The sequence below is a fragment of the Somniosus microcephalus genome, chromosome 2 (assembly GCF_052327205.1).
Source record: "Somniosus microcephalus isolate GS21.2 chromosome 2, FLI_Smic_1.0, whole genome shotgun sequence".
NCBI lineage: Eukaryota > Metazoa > Chordata > Chondrichthyes > Squaliformes > Somniosidae > Somniosus > Somniosus microcephalus.
The window spans coordinates 96332436-96353944 of NC_140988.1; the positions used below are offsets into that span (position 1 = coordinate 96332436).

At 49.0% G+C, this 21509-nt stretch overlaps 1 protein-coding gene across 1 annotated transcript in view; it reads left to right on the forward strand.

Moving 5' to 3' along the window:
- The window catches only part of ednraa (endothelin receptor type Aa), an 84381-nt gene that overhangs the window by 50566 nt on the left and 12306 nt on the right, over positions 1–21509 (forward strand). Inside the window, exon 4 of the mRNA XM_086011475.1 lies at positions 14046–14198. Within this exon, the coding sequence (XP_085867601.1) occupies positions 14046–14198 (153 nt within the window). The remainder of the gene's footprint in view (positions 1–14045; positions 14199–21509) is intronic.

The window sequence follows — 21509 nt, forward strand, 5'->3', positions numbered from 1 at the left end:
CATCTTGCCACACTTAAAACACCTGGGCCTAGAATTTCAGTATAGCCAGTTTTGGGGCGCTAACCTTAGCGCCCGCCCGAAGTTAGCGCCCGCCCGTAAGTTGCGCCCCGTTGCCGGAAATTCAGTGGCTTCGCCCTAAGAGGTTGTTGGAGCGCTAAAAGAGGCGTTCCACTACTATCTTTAGGCGCTAAGCCGGCGGTCCAGAGGGATAGCGCCCAGGCGGGGCGCAGCGCGGGTGCGGTCATTTTTTGATTGACAGCAGACCCCGTGGCGCCGACCAGCTCTTAAAGGGGGAAGGGACGAATTGGTCTGCTGCCACGCCCTGCACACTGCAGCCTTGCAAAGAGGCCTCAACACTGCTGCTCAGCCCCAGGGAGTCATGGCAACGCCAGAGAAGGCCCGTGAGCGTGCCCTGCGCTTCTCAGAGGGTGATCTGGAAATAATGGTCACAGCTCTGGAGCAGAGGCGCAGGATCTTGTTCCCAGAGAGTGGGAGGAATCCGAACCACCACGATTACACCAGAGCCTGGAAGCAGATCGCCCACAGGGTGACGTTCACCGGCGATGCCCCCAGGACCCACAAACAATGTCGTAAAAAATACAACGACCTGACCAGGATTGTCAGGGTGAGTACCCTTTCCAGTCTCCTCCTCATTCTTGCATGTACACCTGACATGATGGGCAAAGGGAACTCAAAGTCCTAATGGCCAGCCCTCAGCCAGCAGCATTGGGACAGGCATGAGCATCAATTGGCCATTCTGCACTCTACACTCTGGCCAAGCTATTCCACCATTGGAGGCAGTGCACAGGACATCAGGGCTACACTCTGGCCAAGCTATTCCACCATGGGAGGCAGTGCACACTACATCAGGGCTACACTCTGGCCAAGCTATTCCACCATGGGAGGCAGTGCACAGGACATCAGGGCTACACTCTGGCCAAGCTATTCCACCATGGGAGGCAGTGCACACTACATCAGGGCTACACTCTGGCCAAGCTATTCCACCATGGGAGGCAGTGCACAGGACATCAGGGCTACACCCTGGCCAAGCTATTCCACCATGGGAGGCAGTGCACACTACATCAGGGCTACAGTCTGGCCAAGCTATTCCACCATGGGAGGCAGTGCACACTACATCAGGGCTACACTGCGCACTTACAGCCCGTCCTTTCTCTTGCAGGCTAAAGTTGCCTATAATCGCCAGGCCCGTGCCAGGGCCAGGGGAGGACGCGCCAAGCTGCAGAAGCTCACTCGGCTGGAGGAGCGCGTGTGTGTGCTCATGGGAGCCCGGCTGATCGTCCCCACAGCGTGCGGAGTAGCCGAGCCTCCACTGCCCGGCAATGGTAAGGACCTCGCCTTTTGGCCCTCTCGCGTCGCACTTGCGCATCCGAGCTACCTCCTTTGCCACTGTCCCACCAATGCGCTGAATGCCACCAGTCCTAACTCCCTCGCTGACGCCGTCTCCTCACTCTGAAGCTAGTCTTGTGCATTCCTGCTTTCAGCTGGTGACGACCAGGACCCTGAAGCTGCCAGTGACAGCCCCTCCGAGCAGGAGGAGGAGGAGGAGGAGGAGCAACAGCAAGCTGGACCATCGGGGGAACACTCAGGTCCCGCAGGAGAGGACGAAATGCTTGACACGTCCTCACTGGATGAGTGCCTGGACGAGCTGTCGCAGGGGAATGCAGCTTCTGGGACCAGTGGCGTCCAGCCACCCAGGAGCCGTGCACGTGGCCCACGGCCTTCCCCCCAAAGGGGGGACGGATCAGAGGGGAGTGCTGTTGATCGGCACACTCGCCGCCACCAACGTGGCAAGGTTCCCCTACTTCGGTCCCCTCCTCCCCAGCGGGAGAGTCGCGAATCCAGTCCGGACACCTTCACCTCGGAGGAGGCGCGGAAGCTGGATAAGATGGCCGAGGATTCGGACCGGCGCCACACGGAGCTCATGAGCGTGGTGGGGCGCATGCCTGAGGCCATCGAGTCGCTGGCGACCAGTGTGCGCGAGTTCGGGGCATCAACTTCCGCGAGTGGCCGCATGCTGGCTGATGCCGTCAAGACCCTGGCGGGTGTGATGCGGGCGCACACCAGGACAACAGGGGCACTCACTGCTGCCACACGCGCTGTCTCAGGCAGGCATCGCCAGGGCAGCCGCCGCGCTGCAGCATCCCAGCGAGCCGCCCCTCGGCTGATTGTTGCGGATCCTGCAGTGCGGGCCCGGCCGAGTGCCAGCGCGCCACGGCACCAGCCAGCGCATCCCAGACGCCAGCTGGCCCACATTGCGCCATCCGTCGCCGCCATTCCCCCACTGGGGCGTCAAGGGCAAGCGGCCGGAGCTGATGTTGGCCAGGCTCAGGTGCGCCACTCAGCAGACGGCCCCTCGAGGCCCAAAGGCCGTGTAGGCCGCCCCCCAGCGGCATGTGGCGGAAGGACATCTGAGCCTCAGGCGCCTTCCCCCAGCCTCGCAGCAGCCACTGGGCAGAGCTTGCGAAGGAGCAGCAGGCCGGGCAGGTGAGGCAAAAGGCTGGGCAAGGTCTCGCCCTCGCGGGCCACTCAGTAGAGGGTGTGGCCAGCTTTCATTTTATATGGCGGTGGCCATCTTTCTATTGCCCATGGTTGTTTGGTTCGTGGGCTTATTTTTTGCGTTAGGCCGAGGTTGAGGCCCGGGTTGTTCAAATGTGTAGTGACTCCTCCCCAGTTTGTGGGAGTGAGTTGTTTGTTGGGCTTTTTGTGGGGCCCGATGATTGTTTTTGGGGATTCATGTGGGAAGGGGTTTTCATTTTTGTGTAATAAATAGTTATCTTTATTCATGCAGTCTCCATGATTGTTCTTCTTAGTGTTTGTTGGCTTCGCCGGCTGAGGGCTTGCGGAGCGGCTGCATTCATCTTCCCTCATGGCCCCAAGGCATTCCCTGACAGGGGGCTTAGAAGTACCGTGTAATAAGGTGGCGTCGCGCGGCCCTTGGCCCTGGTCGCTCCCTCCTGGGAACGTACTCCTGCTCCTCCTCCTCCTCCTCCTGCTCCTCCTGCTCCTCCTCCTGAGGTGCTGCTCCAACGTCAGGTGGCAGTGCCTGAGTCCTGCGGATAGCCAGGTTGTGTAGCATGCAGCAAACTACCACAAATTGGGAGACCCGGTCCGGCGAATACTGGAGAGCTCCTCCGGAGCGATCAAGGCAGCGGAACCGCTGCTTGAGGACCCCAATAGTTTGCTCGATGATGTTGCGGGTGGTTTGATGGCTCTCGTTGTAAGCCTCTTCAGCAGCGGTCCTGGGCGCGCGGAGCGGGGTCATGAGCCAGGTACACAAAGGATAGCCTTTGTCCCCGAGTAGCCATCCTCTTGGGGGAGGCTGTGCCTCGAACATGTCATGCACAGTACTCTGCCGCAGGATAAAGGCATCGTGGCTGCTGCCTGGGAAGCTGGCATTGACAGCCATGATGCGCTGCTTGTGGTCACAGACCAGCTGCACATTCAGAGAATGGTAGCCCTTCCTGTTGCGATACTGCTCGCCATGCTCCAGAGGGGCCCGCAAAGCCACATGCGTACAGTCAATGGCGCCCTGCACCAAGGGGAAGTCCCCGAGTCTGGCAAATCCCAATGCGCGCTGATGCTGGCTCTCCAGGGCCATGGGGAAGGAGATGAATTGGCTTCTCCTTCTGAACAGTGCTTCGGTCACCTGGCGGATGCAGCGATGCGCGCCGTACTGGGAGATGTTTGCTATGTCCCCAGCAGCGGATTGGAAGGAGCCGGTGGCATAGAAGTTCAATGCCACCGTCACCTTCACTTCCACCGACAGAGACGTCCTGCACCTGAGCTTTGGCCGCAGATCTCTGCGAAGCAGGTGGCAGATCTCTGCAATCACCTCCTTTCGGAATCGGAGCCTTCTAACACATCGCAAGGCACTCATGTTTAGGTAGGAGCGCTGCTGGCGGTATAGCCTGACTGGGTAAGGCCTACGTGGCCGACGCCTGTAGCCCCCTCTGCCTCTAGCCAGGGCTGCCCCTCTCACAATGCATCTGCGAGCCCTACGGACATGGCGCTGCAGCTCCGCGTTGGCACCCCATGCAACCCCCATCAAATCCTGGCAAACACTCAAATTTCCAAAAGGCCACTTGCAGCGCTCTGGCCTGAGTCCAAAAATACCTGAGCTGTTGCTGCTTGAAACCAGTTAGCTATCCTCCTTGTTGTGTGTCCAGAAATGCGTTGCATAAGAGTGTTTGCTGAAAAATGGCTGGCCTTTATACTGGAGGGCACGTCCCCTTTAATTTGCGCCCCCCGGGGCCCGCGCTGGTTGTGTTGCGTTCCTTTTTTCAAACGCTCCGGCCGCCAGCCGCACAATGGGGCGGTCCGACTGAAGTTTGGAATCGGGGCGGCCAAAGGGCGTTGCACGAGGATGTGACGTCATTTTCTGCGCACGCATCCGGGCGGGCGCTAAACTTTGCGCCGGCGCTAACGGCCAACTTAATTTGGGGCGAGGCGCAAACTGCGCTGCGCCCGGGCGCTACACGCATAGCGCCCGGAATTCACTTCTCTTAAGGCGCTAACTGCTGGCGCAAGCAACTGAAAATCTAGCCCCTGATTTCATTGTCCCCAGCATTTGTTCGGCTGCTCTGACTTAGACTCACTCTGGGTAGACTGACCAGTTGGCACACCAAGCGTTTGTGGGACGGGGTAGGTAGCTGACCTCCCACCCATGCGATAGTTCACCTTCGCTCTCAAGGCTATAAAATGATTGGCACGTTCTTCTAGCTGCTTGAGAGTTTTACTTCCTAATCAAGTAAACTTTTCTTAAAATAGCTGAACTATTTCCAAAAATGTTATCTCTTAAATGACAAAGACCTTTGTAGTCCATTATATCTTTATTCTGTAACCCAAGCTTCCATAATTTTAAAAAACATTTGTCTCTCTATACTGAATAGATTTTTCCTTAATTTCTTAAACTTTTGCACATATCTGGAATGGCTCCTATCTTCACTCCCTCGAGTCCAAGGGGTGCAGACTTGAACACTTGAGTATCTAGTGCACAACTGGTTTAGCCATCCATCACCAGATCTCGCTGGACCACATCAAGCACTATTGGGCCTCAGTCTCCTCTGCCAAAGCCTCCCACTACTCCAGGATCATCCTGGAGAACAAGGATAACCCACAGTTTTTTTTCTCCACTGCCAACCATCTCCTTAAACCCATCTCCTCTAGCGTACACACCTTTGCCTCCAACAACATGTACGAGGATGTCATGGACTTCAGTGTCTCTAAAGTTGAGACCATCTGTTCAACTGTCTCTACTACTTCCCCCCCTTACCCTTTCCCACCAAGTCAAACCTCCCCATAGACTTCCCCCTCGGCCTAGTTTTGAAGCCACATCACTCTCTAGTTTTCCCCCATCTCTCCTCATGTCCTCTCTGAGCTCATCTCGTCCATGAGACCCACCTCCTGCTCTCTTGACCCCATTCCCACTAAACTGACGACCACCAGTTTCCCTTTCCGGCCCCTCTGCTAGCAGACATTGTAAATGGTTCCCACTCCTCAGGGACTGTCCCCTTCCTTTTTAAAACTTCCATCATCACACCTCTCCTCAGAAAACTCACCCTTGACACCTCTTTCCTTGCAAAGTAATCTCCAATCTCCCTTTCTTCTCCAATATCTGTGCCCATCTTTCCCGCACCTCCCTTTTTAAATCTCTTCAATCAGGTCCCTGCCCCTGCCACAGAACTAACATGGCACTAATCAAAGCCAAAGATGAAATCCTCTGTGACTGTGACTGTGGTGCATTATTCCTCCTCGATCTCTCTGCAACTCTTGACATGATTGTCAGTGAGTGAGAAGGGCAACAAAACTTAAGAGCTGCGTGGTATTAACCCAGAACTTGGGGGAGGCTTTGGCCTTCACTTGTCCCTATACCGCCATGCTTTTATAGACCTCCTCCAATAAAGTCAATGGCCTAGAAATTCGATGTTGTAACGCCGGCCGTGAAGGCATGTTTTCATAGAATCATAGAATAGTACAGCACATAAGGAGGCCATTCGGCCCATCAAGTCTGCGCTGGCTCTTTCGAAGAGCAATCTAGTTAGTCCCACTCCCCCACTCTTTCCCCGTATCCCTGCAATTTTTTCTCCTTCAAGTATTTATCCAATTCCCTTTTGAAGGCTACTATTGAATCAGGTAGTGCATTCCAAATTCTAACTGTTCGTTGCATAAAAAGATTTTTCCTCATGCCGCCTCTGGTTCTTTTGCTAATCACCTTAAATCTGTGCCCCCTGGTTATCGACTCTTCAGCCATTGGAAACAGTTTGTCTTTATTTACTCTATCTAAACCCTTCCTGATTTGAAATACCTCTATCAAATCTCCTCTTAGTCTTCTCTGCTCTAAGGAGAACAACCCCAGATTTTCTAGTCTGTCCACGTAACTGTATTCCCTCATCCCTGGAACCATTTAAGTAAATCCCTTTTGTACCCTCTCCAAAGCCTTCATGTCCTTCCTAAAGTGTGGTGCCCAGAATTTGTAGAAAAAATGGAGGCTGTCTCGCTTCTGGTGTGGGACACAGCAGCCACCATTTTGGTAAGGGCCATTGCGCTGCCGTTGAGAGCACTGGCCTTTCAAATTTAAATAAGCAGATTGTGATGTCAATCGGCGTACAACGCCTGATTTTTTGGACGTTCTCGCTCTCCATTACACTGTGTCCTGAACACGCACAGAAAAGCGTGCGTGAAGCAACCCTGCAGAGACACTGTCAGCGCTTCTTAAAGGGACACACACATCTTTCAGGTAAGTTTGGCTTTCAGCTTTTGGACTGATTTTAAAATATTTTATTGAAGTAGTGGCTTGGGGCAATAGATTAAAAAAATTCTTAAAGTATGCAGGGAGTGCTGCTGGACACTTGCAAGTCTTCATGGTAAAGGAAGGCCTCTGAGAAGACAGAAAATGCTACAAATACTCAGCAGGTCAGGCAGCATCCATGGAGAGAGAAACAGAGTTAACGTCTCAGGTCGAGATGTTGTCTGACCTGCTGAGTATTTCCAGCATTTTCTGCTTTTATTTCCAATTTCCAGCATCCATAGTATTTGGCCTCTGAGAAGACCACTTGCTCACAGTCCTGGGGAGATGAAGCAGAGGCAGCAAAGGGGACAAGCTGCTCGCAGAGGTAAGAGGAGGAAGCTGAAGAGGAGGAAGCGGAGGAGGAGGAAGCAGAAGAAGAAGACGCAGAAGAGGAAAATGCAGAAGAGGAGGAAGCGGAAGGAAGGATGCAACCCAGACAGCCCCTTTCTGGCCGGGATATTCGGGATGGAATCATCTGCATGCGGTACCAGTGACCATAGCGCCAATTCCCCCTTCAACATTTACCTTACTTTCCCTTTGTTACTGACCATCACAGCGTCCTCTTGGCCACAATGCTGAAATAAAAGCCACCACAAAGCAAACTTTCCAATATAACTTTATCCATAAATACATCTAATATGAGATCAAGAAATCAACTAATCACCCTTGTGCATTCCTTAGTGACTGTATTGCGTGTGCCTTTGCCTATCCTAGTTATGTAATGCAGTGCTAGCCCAGTGGCTGCAGCATGGCTGGTGAAAGGCTGCTGACTTTCAGTGGAGGACACTGCAGATGGCCTTGAAGGACGACCTCGAGGAGCTGGTGGCTGGGAGTGTCAAATTGAGTGATGGTGTTTCTTCTTTTTCTTCTTCTTCGCTCTCCTCTCCCTCTTCTTGGTCAACCATTGGCTGGGCAGGCTGCATTTCTTGGGTGTCTGAAATGAGGAAGGCAGAAGGGTCGCGTTGTGGTGAGGGGAGGGTGGGAAAGCAAGAGGTGCATGCTTACACTATGCGCACCTTGTAAATCAGAAGATATTGTGGAATGAGGGGGAAGTGGGATGTGAGAAGGAGACTAACGTATGAGGATACCAGCATCTTGTATTCCTTCAGCCCCGCCACTGGCAAAGGGCTCAACCATGCCGCTGCCAAGAATGGCCTGTACCGTCTCCTTCAAGGGGGTGAGGTGAAGCTAGGAATATGAGGTGTGCCTTGTGTTTGGTACAGATTGTTGATAGGTGAGTGATGTGGAGGGGGAGTTGTGTATTGAGCAGTGTGTGAGGCTAGTGGTGCAGTTGGTTTTTGAAGATGCAGTCACTGACCTTGACCACTCATCTGAGGTCATGAAACTTCTTTGGACACTGGAGCCAGGTCCTGGGGGTGACATTGCTGGCAGTGACAGCCTCAGCGATCTGATCCCACATCCTTCTTTCTGGAGGGCTCCTGGTCCCTGTGGGTAGAGGACCTCTCTTGCAGTGTTGAACCCTGCACAAAGCTGTTGTGCTGCGTGCAAGACCCTGGGTGCCCTTTCCCTGGCTTGTTGAGCCATTTTTGTTGGTGCTGAAACACTTTGCCCATTTTTTTATGTACAGAAGACAGTTCAGCTTTAAGAGCCGAAGACTGCCATTTTGGAATTATTTGTAATATTTATTTTTTTCAGAAGGTAGTTGAGTTCTAAGGGCTAAAGATGCCTAGATTTAAATGTTTTTTTTTTCATTTTAGAAGGCAGTTCCTCTTTAAGGGCTTGACACTGCTTTCTAAAATGACAGGCTAGTTTGAAGATAACGCTGTCTCGCTCCAGGGATGCTGCGGCCACACTACGTTGGGCCTCCTGCTGAGACTACTGCCTGTTGCACAGTAGGTTTTGCGCTCGGATCATTTCAATCAGCAGGCAGCACTAAAATACCACTGCCTGCGCTCTTTTTGCGGGCAGCCGTTAACCTTGGCCCGCGGTGGCACACGTCCGTTTTTGGGCTTAATCAAATTTCTAGGCCAATAGCTTGTAATTTCTGAGCCTTGGGTCAGTTCCTTTATATTAGGCGGCACCTTGTGCAAGCAGGGAAGTAGCCTTGACATGTAATGTGAAAGGAACATGTGTACAGTGTCAAACATGTATCCCAGCAGCAGCCATCCTGTGTATCAGCAATTGATCATGCAGCTAGGTTGTGTTACAGTGCTTTTATGTGTGAAGCCCTTTGAAGATGTGAGAAGCTTTCATTTGTAAGTTGCAGCTGCAGTAAGGGCGTGCATGGTCAACAATGAAAGAGCTATAAGGCTGTGTGAGAGTTTGGCATGGACTAGCAGCAAGTATGGAACAGGTTGACAGGCAACATTTTGCAGCATCTATACTTGTGCCATCTATCTGCTAAATGGTATGGCTGGGTTGTCTTCTCTTGTGCTGTCTTCCTTAAGGTGCGCCATGTTCTTCCGCATCTCTTTGAAGGTTTTGCAGGTATTGCATGCAACATTGAACCTGGCTGCCACCTTCTGCCAGGTAGGCTGCGCTGCTGTCCTCTAGGGAGGGTGCCCTAAGTGCCAAACAGGACAACCAGCCTTGCATCAACCTCATATGACAACACCTCCGGCCATCTAATCAAGGGTTGGGTTGCTGCGTCACTACAAAAGCTGTATTTTGTCTCCACAGTTAATTTGTATTTTGCTGGCCACATTCTTGCCCCGTACAATCTTTGATAAGGCTGAAAATTAAGTTTTTAAATATCTACATCCTACATAAAGGCTGGAAATGTTTTTCCCTGATGTATGCAACCACTTATCTTTAAACAGCTGCATCCCTTTGAAGTTTGCCTGTAGTCCTTTAACTACGCTGACACGTAATTCCCTGTGCTCTCCCCATTGGTGAGCACTCTCACAGAGGCCCACGGGAGCACCATGTGTACATTTAATTGAGGCCGACCCCAGTAAATCCTGGAAAATGAGCCTGGCAGGAGGTTGGGAAGCAGCAAGCTCACCATGCTCCGGTCCCATCGCGTTGGCACAGCAATTGGAAAATTTACTTTTATACGCTTAAATAATAACCAATGAGGACAGGCGGCTGGGCAGCTCCAAGGTGTCAGTCAGTGTGACTCTACATTTAGCTGGTTGGTGATGCGGTTGCCAACTCTGGTGGGATGTATTCTTGTAGGTTTCACAACATGACCTTATGGCATCAACTGCCCCATCCAGTCAAACAGCCTTTTTCCCCATCTCCAATATTTTTATAACTGTACAGACACAATTATTTTTTAATGCCCTTATGATTTTTCTCTTGGGTGCTCGTAGCAGTGTCCGGGAGATTAATCTTTAATTCCTGGAGCCTCCAGGGCAACCCTGGAGGGTTGGCAAGCCTAGTTGATGATGTGTAAGAGAGGCCCTGGGTGAACTGCTTTCAGACAGTTTCAGACTTGTATTAACGGAGCTCTCGAAGCAGGCCATCCACCCACCCGTCTCAGCCAGAGATGGTGCAGAGAGATTCAAGAAAGAAGAGGGACGGAAAATACCTTAAAAGGAGGCTCCACTTTCAAAAAAAAAATGAATTAAGACATATTTCTAGCTGTTTCACTGTGGACATGTTATGTATAATATTCCCATCCTCATGATTCAAGAGTTTTAAAGTATTTATGATGCACTTGGTGGAGAAAGAGAATCAAAAATGATCAAACTAATTGTAATCATAGAATGGTTACAGCATAGTAGGAGTCTATTCGACCTGTCGAGCCCATGCCGGCTCTCTGCAAGAGCAATTCAGCTAGTCCCACTCCCCCGCCCTTTCCCCGTAGCCCTGCATTTTTTTTTCCTTCAGGTACTTATCCAACACCCTTTTTGAAAGCCACTATTGAATCTGCCTCCACCACCCTTTCAGGCAGTGCATTCCAGATCATAACCACTCACTGCGTAAAAAAGATTTTCCTCATGTCACCTTTGGATCTTCTGCCAATCACCTTAAACCTGTGTCCTCTGGTTCTTGACCTTTCCGCCATTGGGAACAATTTCTCTCTATCTACTCTGTCTAGACCCATCATGATTTTGAATATCTCTATCAAATCTCTTCTCAATCTTCTCTGCTCTAAGGAGAACAACTCCAGAATTTTTTTTATTCGTTTATGGGATGTGGGTGTCGCTGGCTAGGCCAGCATTTATTGCCCATCCCTAATTGCCCTTGAGAAGGTGGTGGTGAGCCATCTTCTTGAACCGCTGCAGTCCATGTGGTGAAGGTACTCCCACAGTGCTGTTAGGGAGGGAGTTCCAGGATTTTGACCCAGCGATGATGAAGGATCAGCGATATACTTCCAAGTCAGGATAGTGAGTGACTTGATGGGGAACTTGTAGGTGATGGTGTTCCTATGAGTCTGCTGCCTTCATCCTTCTAGGTGGAAGAGGTCGCTGGTTTGGGAAGTGCTGCCGAAGAAGCCTTGGCAAGTTGCTGCAGTGCATCTTGTAGATAGTACACACTGTAGCCACGGTACGCTGGTGGTGGAGGGAGTGAATGTTTAAGGTGGTGGATGGGGTGCCAATCAAGTGGGCTGCTTTGTCCTGGATGGTGTCGACACTGTCGAGCTTCTTGAGTGTTGTTGGAGCTGCACTCATCCAGGCAAGTAGAGAGTATTCCATCACACTCCTTACTTGTGCCTTGTAAATGGTGGAAAGGCTTTGGGGAGTCAGGAGGTGAGACACTCACCGCAGAATACCCAGCCTCTGGCCTCCTCTTGTTGCCACAGTATTTATGTGGCTAGTCCAGTTAAGTTTCTGGTCAATGGTGACCTCCAGGATGTTGATGGTGCGGGATTCGGCGATGGTAATGCCATTGAATGGCAAGGGGCGGTGGTTAGACTCTCGCTTGTTGGAGATAGTCATTGCCTGGCACTTGTGTGGCGCAAATGTTACCTGCCACTTATTAGCCCAAGCCTGAATGTCGTCCAGGTCTTTTTGCATGCGGGCATGGGCTGCTTCATTATCTGAGGAGTTGTGAATGGCACTGAACACTGTGCAGTCATCAGCGAACATCCCCATTTCTGACCTTATATTGGAGGGAAGGTCATTGATGAAGCAGCTGAAGATGGTTGGGCCTAAGACACTGCCCTGAGGAACTCCTGCAGCGATGTCCTGGTGCTGTGATGATTGACCTTCAATCAACACAACCATCTTCCTTTGTGCTAGGTATGACTCCAGCCAGTGGAGAGTTTTCCCGCTGATTCCCACTGACTTCAGTTTTACTAGGGCTCCTTGATGCCACACTCGGTCAAATGCTGCCTTGATATCAAGGGCAGTCACTCTCAATTCTCTGGAATTCAACTTCTCCAGTCTATCCATGTAACTGTAATCCCTCATTCCTGGAACCATTCTTGTAAATCTTTTCTGCACTCTCTCTAAAGTCTTCACATCCTTCCTAAAGTGCGGTGCCCAGAATTGGACACAATACTCCAGATGTTGCTGAACCAGTGTTTTATAAAGATTCATCATAACTTCCTTGCTTTTGTACTCTATGCCTCTATTTATAAAGCCCAGGCTCCCATATGCTTTTTTAACCGCTTTCTCAACCTGCCTTGCCATCTTCAACGATTTGTGCACAGATACCCCCAGGTCTCTCTGTTCTTGCACCCACTTTAGGATTGTACCCTTTAGTTTATATTTCCTCTCCTCATTCATTCTACCAAAATATACCACTTCGCACTTTTCTGCGTTAATTTTCATCTGCCACATGTCCGCCCATTCCACCAGCCTGTCTATTTCCTCTTGAAGCCTATCACCATCCTCCTCACTGTTCACTATACTTCCAAGTTTTGTGTCATCTGCAAATTTTGAAATTGTGCCCGGTACACCCACGTCCAAGTCATTAATATATATCGAGAAAAGCAGCGGTCCTAGTACCGACCCCTGGGAAACACCACTAGACCTTCCTCCAGTCCGAAAAATAGCTGTTCACCACTACTCTCTGGTTCCTGTCACTTAGCCAATTTCATATCCATGCTGCCACTGTGCCTTTTATTCCATGGGCTTCAACTTTGCTGGCAAGCCTATTATGTGGCACTTTATCAAACGCCTTTTGGACGTCCATGTACACCACGTCAACCGCATTGCCCTCATCAAACTTCTCTGTTACCTCATCAAAAAATTCAATCAAATTAGCATTTAACAAATCCGTGCTGGCTTCCCTTAATTAATCTACACTTGACCAAGTGACTGTTAATTTTGTCCCGGATTATAGTTTCTAAAAGCTTCCCCACTACTGAAGTTAAACTGACTGGCCTGTAGTTGCTGGGTTTATCCTTGCATTTTTTTTAAACAAGGGTGTAACATTTGCAATTCTCCAGTCCTCTGGCATCATCCCCGTATCCAAGGAGGAATGGAAGATTATGGCCAATACCTCCGCGATTTCCACATTTACTTCCCTCAGCATCTGACGATGCATCCCATCCGGTCCTGGTGACTTATCTACTTTAAGTACTGCCAGCCTTTCTAGTACCTCCTCTTCATCAATTTTTAGCCCATCCAGTATCTCCACTACCTCCTCTTTCACTATGACTTTGGCAGCATCTTCTTCCTTGGTAAAGACAGATGCAAAGTACTCATTTAGTACCTCAGCCATGCCCTCTACCTCCGCGCGTATGTCTCCTTTTTGGTCCCTAATCAGACCCACCCCTCCTCTTACTACCCATTTTCTATTTATATGCTTATAGAAGACTTTTAGATTCCCTTTTATGTTAGCTGCCAGTCTATTCTCATAATCTCTCTTTGCCCCTCTTATTTCCTTTTCTATTTCTCCTCTGAACTTTCTATATTCAGCCTGTTCTCACTTGTATTCTCTGTCATAAGCCCCCTTTTTCTGCTTCATCTTACTCTCTTTCTCTTTTGTCATCCAGGGAGCTCTGGTTGCCCTACTTTTCCTCCTCGTGGGAATGTACCTCGACTGTACCTGAATCATCTCTTTAAAGGCAGCCTATTGTTCAATTACAGTTTTGCCTGCCAATCTTTTATTCCAATTTACCCGGGCCAGATCCGTTCTCATATCCTGCCCTGCCAAAGTTATACTGCCATTGCGATCAACAGGAAAATTGGCTCATTATTCTATTCAACCATTGTGGTGTCCCGTATTGTGAACCTTAGCTTTAAAAGAATTAAAAGAAAATAATGGTGTGTAGATATTTGGAGGTGCTGTTTTTGTGAATGACTAGAAGGAACAATGTATTTTGTTGTTTCTATCAGGCCTGTTTCCATCTAACAGAATGTTACTTGTTTTCTTTCAGTTCTACATCACCGTGAAGGACTGGTGGTTGTTTGTGTTTTATTTCTGCATGCCCCTGGCCTGCACTGCTTTCTTCTACAGTCTAATGACCTGTGAGATGTTGAACAAGAGGAACAAGAGCTTGAGGATCGCTTTGAGTGAGCACTTGAAACGGGTAAAATCTTTTTGACTATTAGTTAATGACATAAAGGAGCTGTGCCCAAGTCTAAGCTTATCCTAGCTCCCCAATTCCAAAGTGTTCAGATATTTCCTGAATTCTCCATGTCTGATCGGTTTGTGCATAATTAACATGCCTTTCACATCCCTTCCAGGTACATGTAGTGACAACTGTTGTGAACAAATGAATAACTGAAGCTCCCAATAAGACAAATTACACCATTAATAATTCCAAATAAAAATATCACAAGGTCGATTCACCAATCCTGTGCTTTCAATGGCGAGCCAGACTCAAAGCGAGTGGGGCCGGAGGTAGAACTATTTGAAGATGCTCTCAATGTAGTATCAATGCTCCAACAGCAAGCTCTACTCACACAATAAGTAAATTTGCCCTTACATTCCTACTTGGTCATTTTAACTGACACATCTTTCTCTGCAATAGCAGATTTTTCAAAATAAATATTGTTAATCTCACTCCCCTTCATTTTGGACAGAACAAATAACAACCCAGAATATAAAATAAACTCAGAAAATGCTGGAGAAACTCAGCAAGTCAGGCAGCATCTGTGAAGAGAGAAACAAAGTTAACGTTTCAGGTTAATGATCTTTCATCAGAACTGGAAAAAAACAGGAAATGGAACAGATTTTTAAGCAAGTGTAGTGGCTGGGAAATGGGGGAGGGGATGAAAGAACAAAAGGGAAGGTCTGTGATAGGATAGAAAGCAGGAGAGATTAAGAGACATTGAGAGACATTAAGAGATATTAAAGGCAAGAGGAGATGGTAATGGGACAGGTTAAGAAACAAAGGATGGCTCTAGATGAAGTGTAAATTGCACTGGCAGAATGAAAGACAGCTGCCATGTGGGAGAGAAGAACAGAACAAAAGTGTGGATAATAAAAAGTATATATATGATAGGGGCCGGGGTAGGGGCCGGGGTTATGATCTCAAATTGTTGAACTCTATGTTGAGTCCAGAAGGCTGTAAAGTGCCTAATCGGAAGATGAGGTGCTGTTCCTCGCGCTTACGCTGAGCTTCCGGGGAACAGTGCAAGAGGCCGAGGACGGTGAGGTCAGAGTGGGAGTGGAGCGGTGAATTAAAGTGACAGGCGACCGGAAACTCAGGGTCCCCCTTACGGACTGAACGGAGGTGTTCCGCAAAGCGGTCACCCAATCTGCGTTTGGTCTCCCCAATGTAGAGGAGACCGCATCGTGAGCAGCGAATACAATATACTATATTGCAAGAAGTACAAGTAAATCGCTGTTTCACCTGGAAGGGGCGTTTGGGGCCCTGGACAGTGGGAAGTGGGGAGGTATAAGGGCATGTGTTGCATCTCTTGCGCTTGCACGGGAAGGTACCGGGCGAAGGGGAAGGGGTGTTGGGGGCGATAGAGGAGTGGACTAGGGTGTCGCGGAGGGAGCGGTCCCTGCGGAATGCTGAAAGGGGAGGTGAGGGGAAGATGCGTTTGGTGGTTGGATCGCGCTGGAGATGCCGGGAATGGCGGCGGATGATCCGTCTCGCCCTGAACTAGATAGTTTCATTCACTTTGCTTCCAACTTCCACCCTTCCCTCACCTTCACATGGTCCATCTCCGACTCTTCCCTTCCCTTCCTCGACTTCTCCGTCTCCATCTCTGGGGATAGGTTATTGACAAAAATTCACTACAAGCCCACTGGCTCCCACAGCTACCTGGACTACACTTCCTCCCACCCTGCCTCCTGTAAGGACTCTATTCCATTCTCCCAGTTTTTCCGTCTCCATCGCATCTGCTCTGACGATGCCACCAGTGCTTCTGACATGTCTTCCTTTTTCCTCAACCGAGGATTCTCCTCTACAGTGGTTGACATGGCCCTTAATCGTGTCCGTTCTATCACCCGCACTTCTGCCGTCACCCCACCAACCTCCGCATTCAACGGATCACCCTCTGCCATTTCCACCACCTCCAGCGTGATCCCACCACCAAAGGCATCTTCTCCTCACCTCCCCTTTCAGCATTCCGCAGGGACCGCTCCCTCCGCGACACCCTAGTCCACTCCTCTATCGCCCCCAACACCCCTTCCCCTTCGCCCGGCACCTTCCCGTGCAAGCGCAGGAGATGCAACACATGCCCTTATACCTCCCCACTTCCCACTGTCCAGGGCCCCAAACACCCCTTCCAGGTGAAACAGCGATTTACTTGTACTTCTTGCAATATAGTATATTATATTCGCTGCTCACGATGTGGTCTCCTCTACATTGGGGAGACCAAATGCAGATTGGATGACCGCTTTGTGGAACACCTCCGTTCATTCCGTAAGGGGGACCCCGAGCTTCCGGTCGCCTGTCACTTTAATTCACCGCCCCATTTCCACTCGGACCTCACCGTCCTCGGCCTCTTGCATTGTTCCACGGAAGCTCAGCATAAGCTCGAGGAACAGCACCTCATCTTCCGATTAGGCACTTTACAGCCTTCTGGACTCAACATAGAGTTCAACAATTTGAGATCATAACCCCGGCCCCTATCATATATACTTTTTTTATCCACACTTTTGTTCTGTTCTTCTCTCCCACAGGGCAGCTGTCTTCCATTCTGCCAACGCAATTTACACTTCATCTAGAGCCATCCTTTGTTTCTTAACCTGTCCCATTACCATCTCCTTTTGCCTTTAATATCTCTTAATGTCTCTCAATGTCTCTTAATCTCTCCTGCCTTCTATCCTATCACAGAACTTCCCTTTTGTGCTTTCATCCCCTCCCCCATTTCCCAGCCACTACACTTGCTTAAAAATCTGTTCCATTTCCTGCTTTTTTCCAGTTCTGACGAAAGGTCATCGACCTGAAATGTTAACTTTGTTTCTCTCTTCACAGATGTTGCCTGACCTGCTGAGTTTCTCCAGCATTTTCTGTTTTTATTTCAGATTTCCAGCATATGCAGTATTCTTTTTATATAAAATAAACTGGTGGCTTCAGCTTTGCGCCCAGTTTTCCACCAGTTTTAACCTCCACCTCTGCTGTCATTGCCTTTTAAATTGGAGGAAACAGTGCCTTGTTTCCATTCTTTCTTTGCACTTTTATCTCTCTTCTGTTTTTCCCTTATCCATTTTGGCCTCTTGCTCCCTCAACTCCCCTTGTTATCTTACATAGCCCATTTGCAGATCTTCTGCTCACCATTTCTTTTTCTACACCAAATGAGATTCTTGTCCACTTTTTAATGAATTGGTGGATAAAAGACTGAAGCAGTAAATGTTGCCAGTGTTGGCTTGGAAGGAGCCAGCCACGCCATTTGCTATGGTGAGGTATAATGTCAGTACACTGTCAGTGTACAGCCTCCAAAATCTGCAAACATTTTCTACTGTTCAATTCAGTCCCTCATGAATCTGGTGCTCAGACCTACTTGCCAGAGTCAGAGAAGCAGTCTTATAGAATGCTGGATACAGTCTCAGGAAATCATTCCCAATGGAAAAGAAAATTAGGCAGGGTGTAAAACTGGCAGCCAATTCTCTATCACCCAAGTCAATTCCACCCTCAATATGTCCAAACCAAATTTATATAGTTGTTATCTTGAGCTCAGTGGTTCTAATTTATTTCAAATGTTCACCATTGTACACATAAGAATATAGGAAAACATGGAATGAGAAAAGGCATTGAGCCCATTAAGCTCATTCGCTCCACAGACAATATACAATTCACCAAGTCATGAACTCTTCCTAACCTACATAATCTTCAGAGGAAGGCAACCAACCAAAGGTATAACCTTCAAGAATAAATGTGCAATTTCTCCCCCATTCCCAAAGATGAACTTCTCAGGTATCGATTTAGTCTTACTACAGATCTATTCAACTCAGAACAGGTGAATTCTACAAATATTCCAGTGCGGACAGAAGCTGTCATTTTCTGCAACAAAATCAGCAACAGAAGTTGTTAGATCCATGGTTCAATGGATAAATAATTACACGGATGCTGTACATAAACAAATAACAGGTCTTTACTGGAGGAGGGTAATCTCTAGACTGGGGTACAGAGGCATGCGCACAGCTTATATACCGGTGTGGTCACTGCCTGTACTTACAGTATACAGGAGCTGTAAAAAGTAGTTCTGACTTAAAGCACATACACTACAATTCCTCCCTTTTTAGATTAATAATACCCCCTTAATATTCGAATAACAATTACATTTTTACATGTACATTCAATAACAAAAGTCCATTTATAGATTCAGTCTTTGGGGCGGCTTCCTGACCCTTTCGGGATAGCGCCTTTCCGGAGGTTCTTGTTCTTGGTGCAGAGGCGATTCTGACCCCCTTTCATCGGGTAGTTCATCGGGTTCCACTGCTACTGGGTCTGAAGTAGATGCTACCGGTATGTCGGGTTCATCCCCAGGTACTCGAGACATGGGGTTGACGCATTCCTGTGATGCTAAGATCTGATCGACGTGGCGTCTCACAATGTTCTCCCCGACATCCACTGTGTACATTAAGGGCCCCTGCCTTGTACATATCGTTCCGGGTTGCCACTTCTCTGTTCGATAGTCCCGGGCCAAGACTGGTTGCCCTACATTGAAGCTCCTTGTCGGCTTCTCGTTGATGTGCTGGAATTGTTTGTCCTCAACATTTCTTCGCACATTTGGTCTGAGCAAGTCCAGACGAGATCTCAACCTTCGGTTAAAGAACATCATGGCCGGGGTCTGGTTGGTAACTGCATGTGTCGCGTTTCGGTAGGCTAATAAGAAATTCTCCATCTTATGCTGTGGTGGAATTTCCTCATCGCAAATGGCCTTTATCGCCTTCTTAAAGGTTTGTACGAACCTCTCAGCCAATCCATTGGTGGCTGGATGATATGGGGCGGACGTGTAATGCCTTACCCCATTCCTTTTCATGAATTTTTGGAACTCGTCGGACACAAACTGTGATCCATTATCAGAGCAGATGTGCTCTGGCAAACCGTTTCTGGCAAATATGGTCCGTAGGACTGCAATCGTTTTCTCTGTAGTGGTTGAAGACATCTTTATCACCTCAGGCCACTTTGAATGAGCATCCACTGCTATTAAGAACATTGAGTCCATGAATGGACCAGCGAAATCAATGTGCACCCGTTGCCATGGAGAGATGGGCCACTCCCATGGGTGTAGAGGGGCATGTGGTGGTGCATTTTGGACCTTCTGGCATCCTAAGCAGCTCTTAGTTAGGTCTTCGATTTGTTGATCGATTCCCGGCCACCACACATAAGCCCTAGCTAGGCTTTTCATTTTCACTCCCCCCAGATGACCTTCATGTAGCTCATTTAGCACTCTCTCCCTTAACTTGGGTGGAATCACCACTCTGGATCCACACATCACTGTCCCCTGGCATACTGACAGCTGTTCTCTTCTGGATGAGAATGCTGGCAACAGTGAGTCGCCATGTGTTGGCCATCCCCTCACCGTCAATTCATATACCCGTGACAGCGTCGGATCATTGCGGGTCTCCTCTATATCCGCGTTTGTTACTGGCAATCGTTCAGTTATCGACGAATTAAATATCTCGATAGGGTCCACTGCTGGTGCTTCCTCCACAGTAGGCAGTGGCAGGCGCGATAGCCCATCAGCGTTCCCATGCTGTCTTGTGCCTTTATATTCTATTTCATATTGATTCACCCGTAGAAACAGGGACCATCTTTGTAACCGCTGTGCAGTCATTACTGGCACGCCCTTCTTTGGATTAAAGATGGAGACAAGTGGTTGGTGGTCAGTCAGCAAGGTGAACTTCTGTCCATGCAGATAGTGGTTGAATTATTTTACTCCCCATACTAGGCTGAGGGCCTCCCTGTCAATCTGGGCGTAGTTGCGCTCGGCTGAGGTTAGTGACCGAGACGCAAAGGCTACTGGCCTCTCCAACCCGTCTGGGAATTTGTGCGACAGCACCGCTCCAATGCCGTAGGGTGATGCATCACATGCCAAACGAATTGGTAGTGCTGGGTTGAAATGGGCCAACACCTCTTTTGATGTGATCAATTCTTTACACTTCTGGAAAGCTCGTCTACGTTCGTCATCCCACTTCCATGGTACCCCTGTTTGCAGCAGGGTGTTCAGCGGGTGTAATACCGTAGACAAATTTGATAAGAACTTGTGGTAATAGTTTACCAGCCCGAGGAACGACCTCAGTTGTGACACATTTTCCGGTGCTGGAGCCTTGACTACTGCCTCTATCTTGTCAGGGGACTTATGTAACCCCTCTTCATCGATGACGTGGCCGCAATACGAGATCTGTTTCTGGAAAAACTCGCACTTGTGGCGATTAGCTCGTAGCCCATATTCCTTTAATCTGGCGAGCACCTTCTCCAAGTTAGCGAGGTGATCACCGTCATTTTCGCCCGTGACCAAGATGTCGTCCAAATAACACTGGGTCCCTGGAATTCCTTGCAGGACCTGATCCATCGCCCTTTGCCAGATAGCCGGAGCCGAGGCTACTCCAAACACCAGCCGGTTGTATTGATAGAGACCTTTATGGGTGTTGATCGTAAGGTAATGTTTCGAAGCTTCTTCTACCTCCATTTGCAAGTACGCCTGGGCTAGATCAATTTTGGTGACGCGTTTACCACCAGATAGCGAGGCGAAAATATCCTCAATTCGTGGAAGCGGATATTCCACCGTGTGAAGGACTGGGTTCACTGTCACCTTAAAATCCCCACAGATGCAGCCCTTCTTTGGTTCCCCAGGCGTATTACTCAACGACCTCTTCATTACAGGAACGATGGGTGTAGCCCACTCGCTCCAGTCCACTTTGGACAGTACTCCTGAACGTTCCAACCCTTCTAGCTCTGCTTCAACCGCTGGTCTGATCGCATAAGGCACTGGTCTGGCCTTCAGAAACTTTGGGCTTGCATTATCCTCTATTTTAATTGTTGCTGTTATTCCTTTTAGTATTCCTAGTCGCTCCTGGAACACTTCTTTTCCGTCAGTTAGCATTTTTGACAGTCATCCAGGTGTGACGTCGTCATCCTTTTTGGCCTCCACCTTCAGTGCCTGTATGGAATGCCAATCTAAATGTATCTTCCGGATCCATTCACGTCCTAGCAGTGGTGGTCCTCCATTTGGCAATACATATATATCCATTTTAGGTATTTCCTGACCTTTATATGTCACTTTCACCCTTATTTTTCCTTTGGGGTAGACTTTTTGCCCCGTATACGTCTTCAAGACAATCTCTGTAGCTTTCAAGGGTATGTGTGAAAATAGCCGCTTGTAGTCTCTTTGATTTATGACTGTTAGAGCTGACCCTGTGTCCAATTCCATTTCCACTTGGACTCCGTCTATCTTGAGTGTAACCCAGATAGTCTGGTGATCCTCCATTTCGG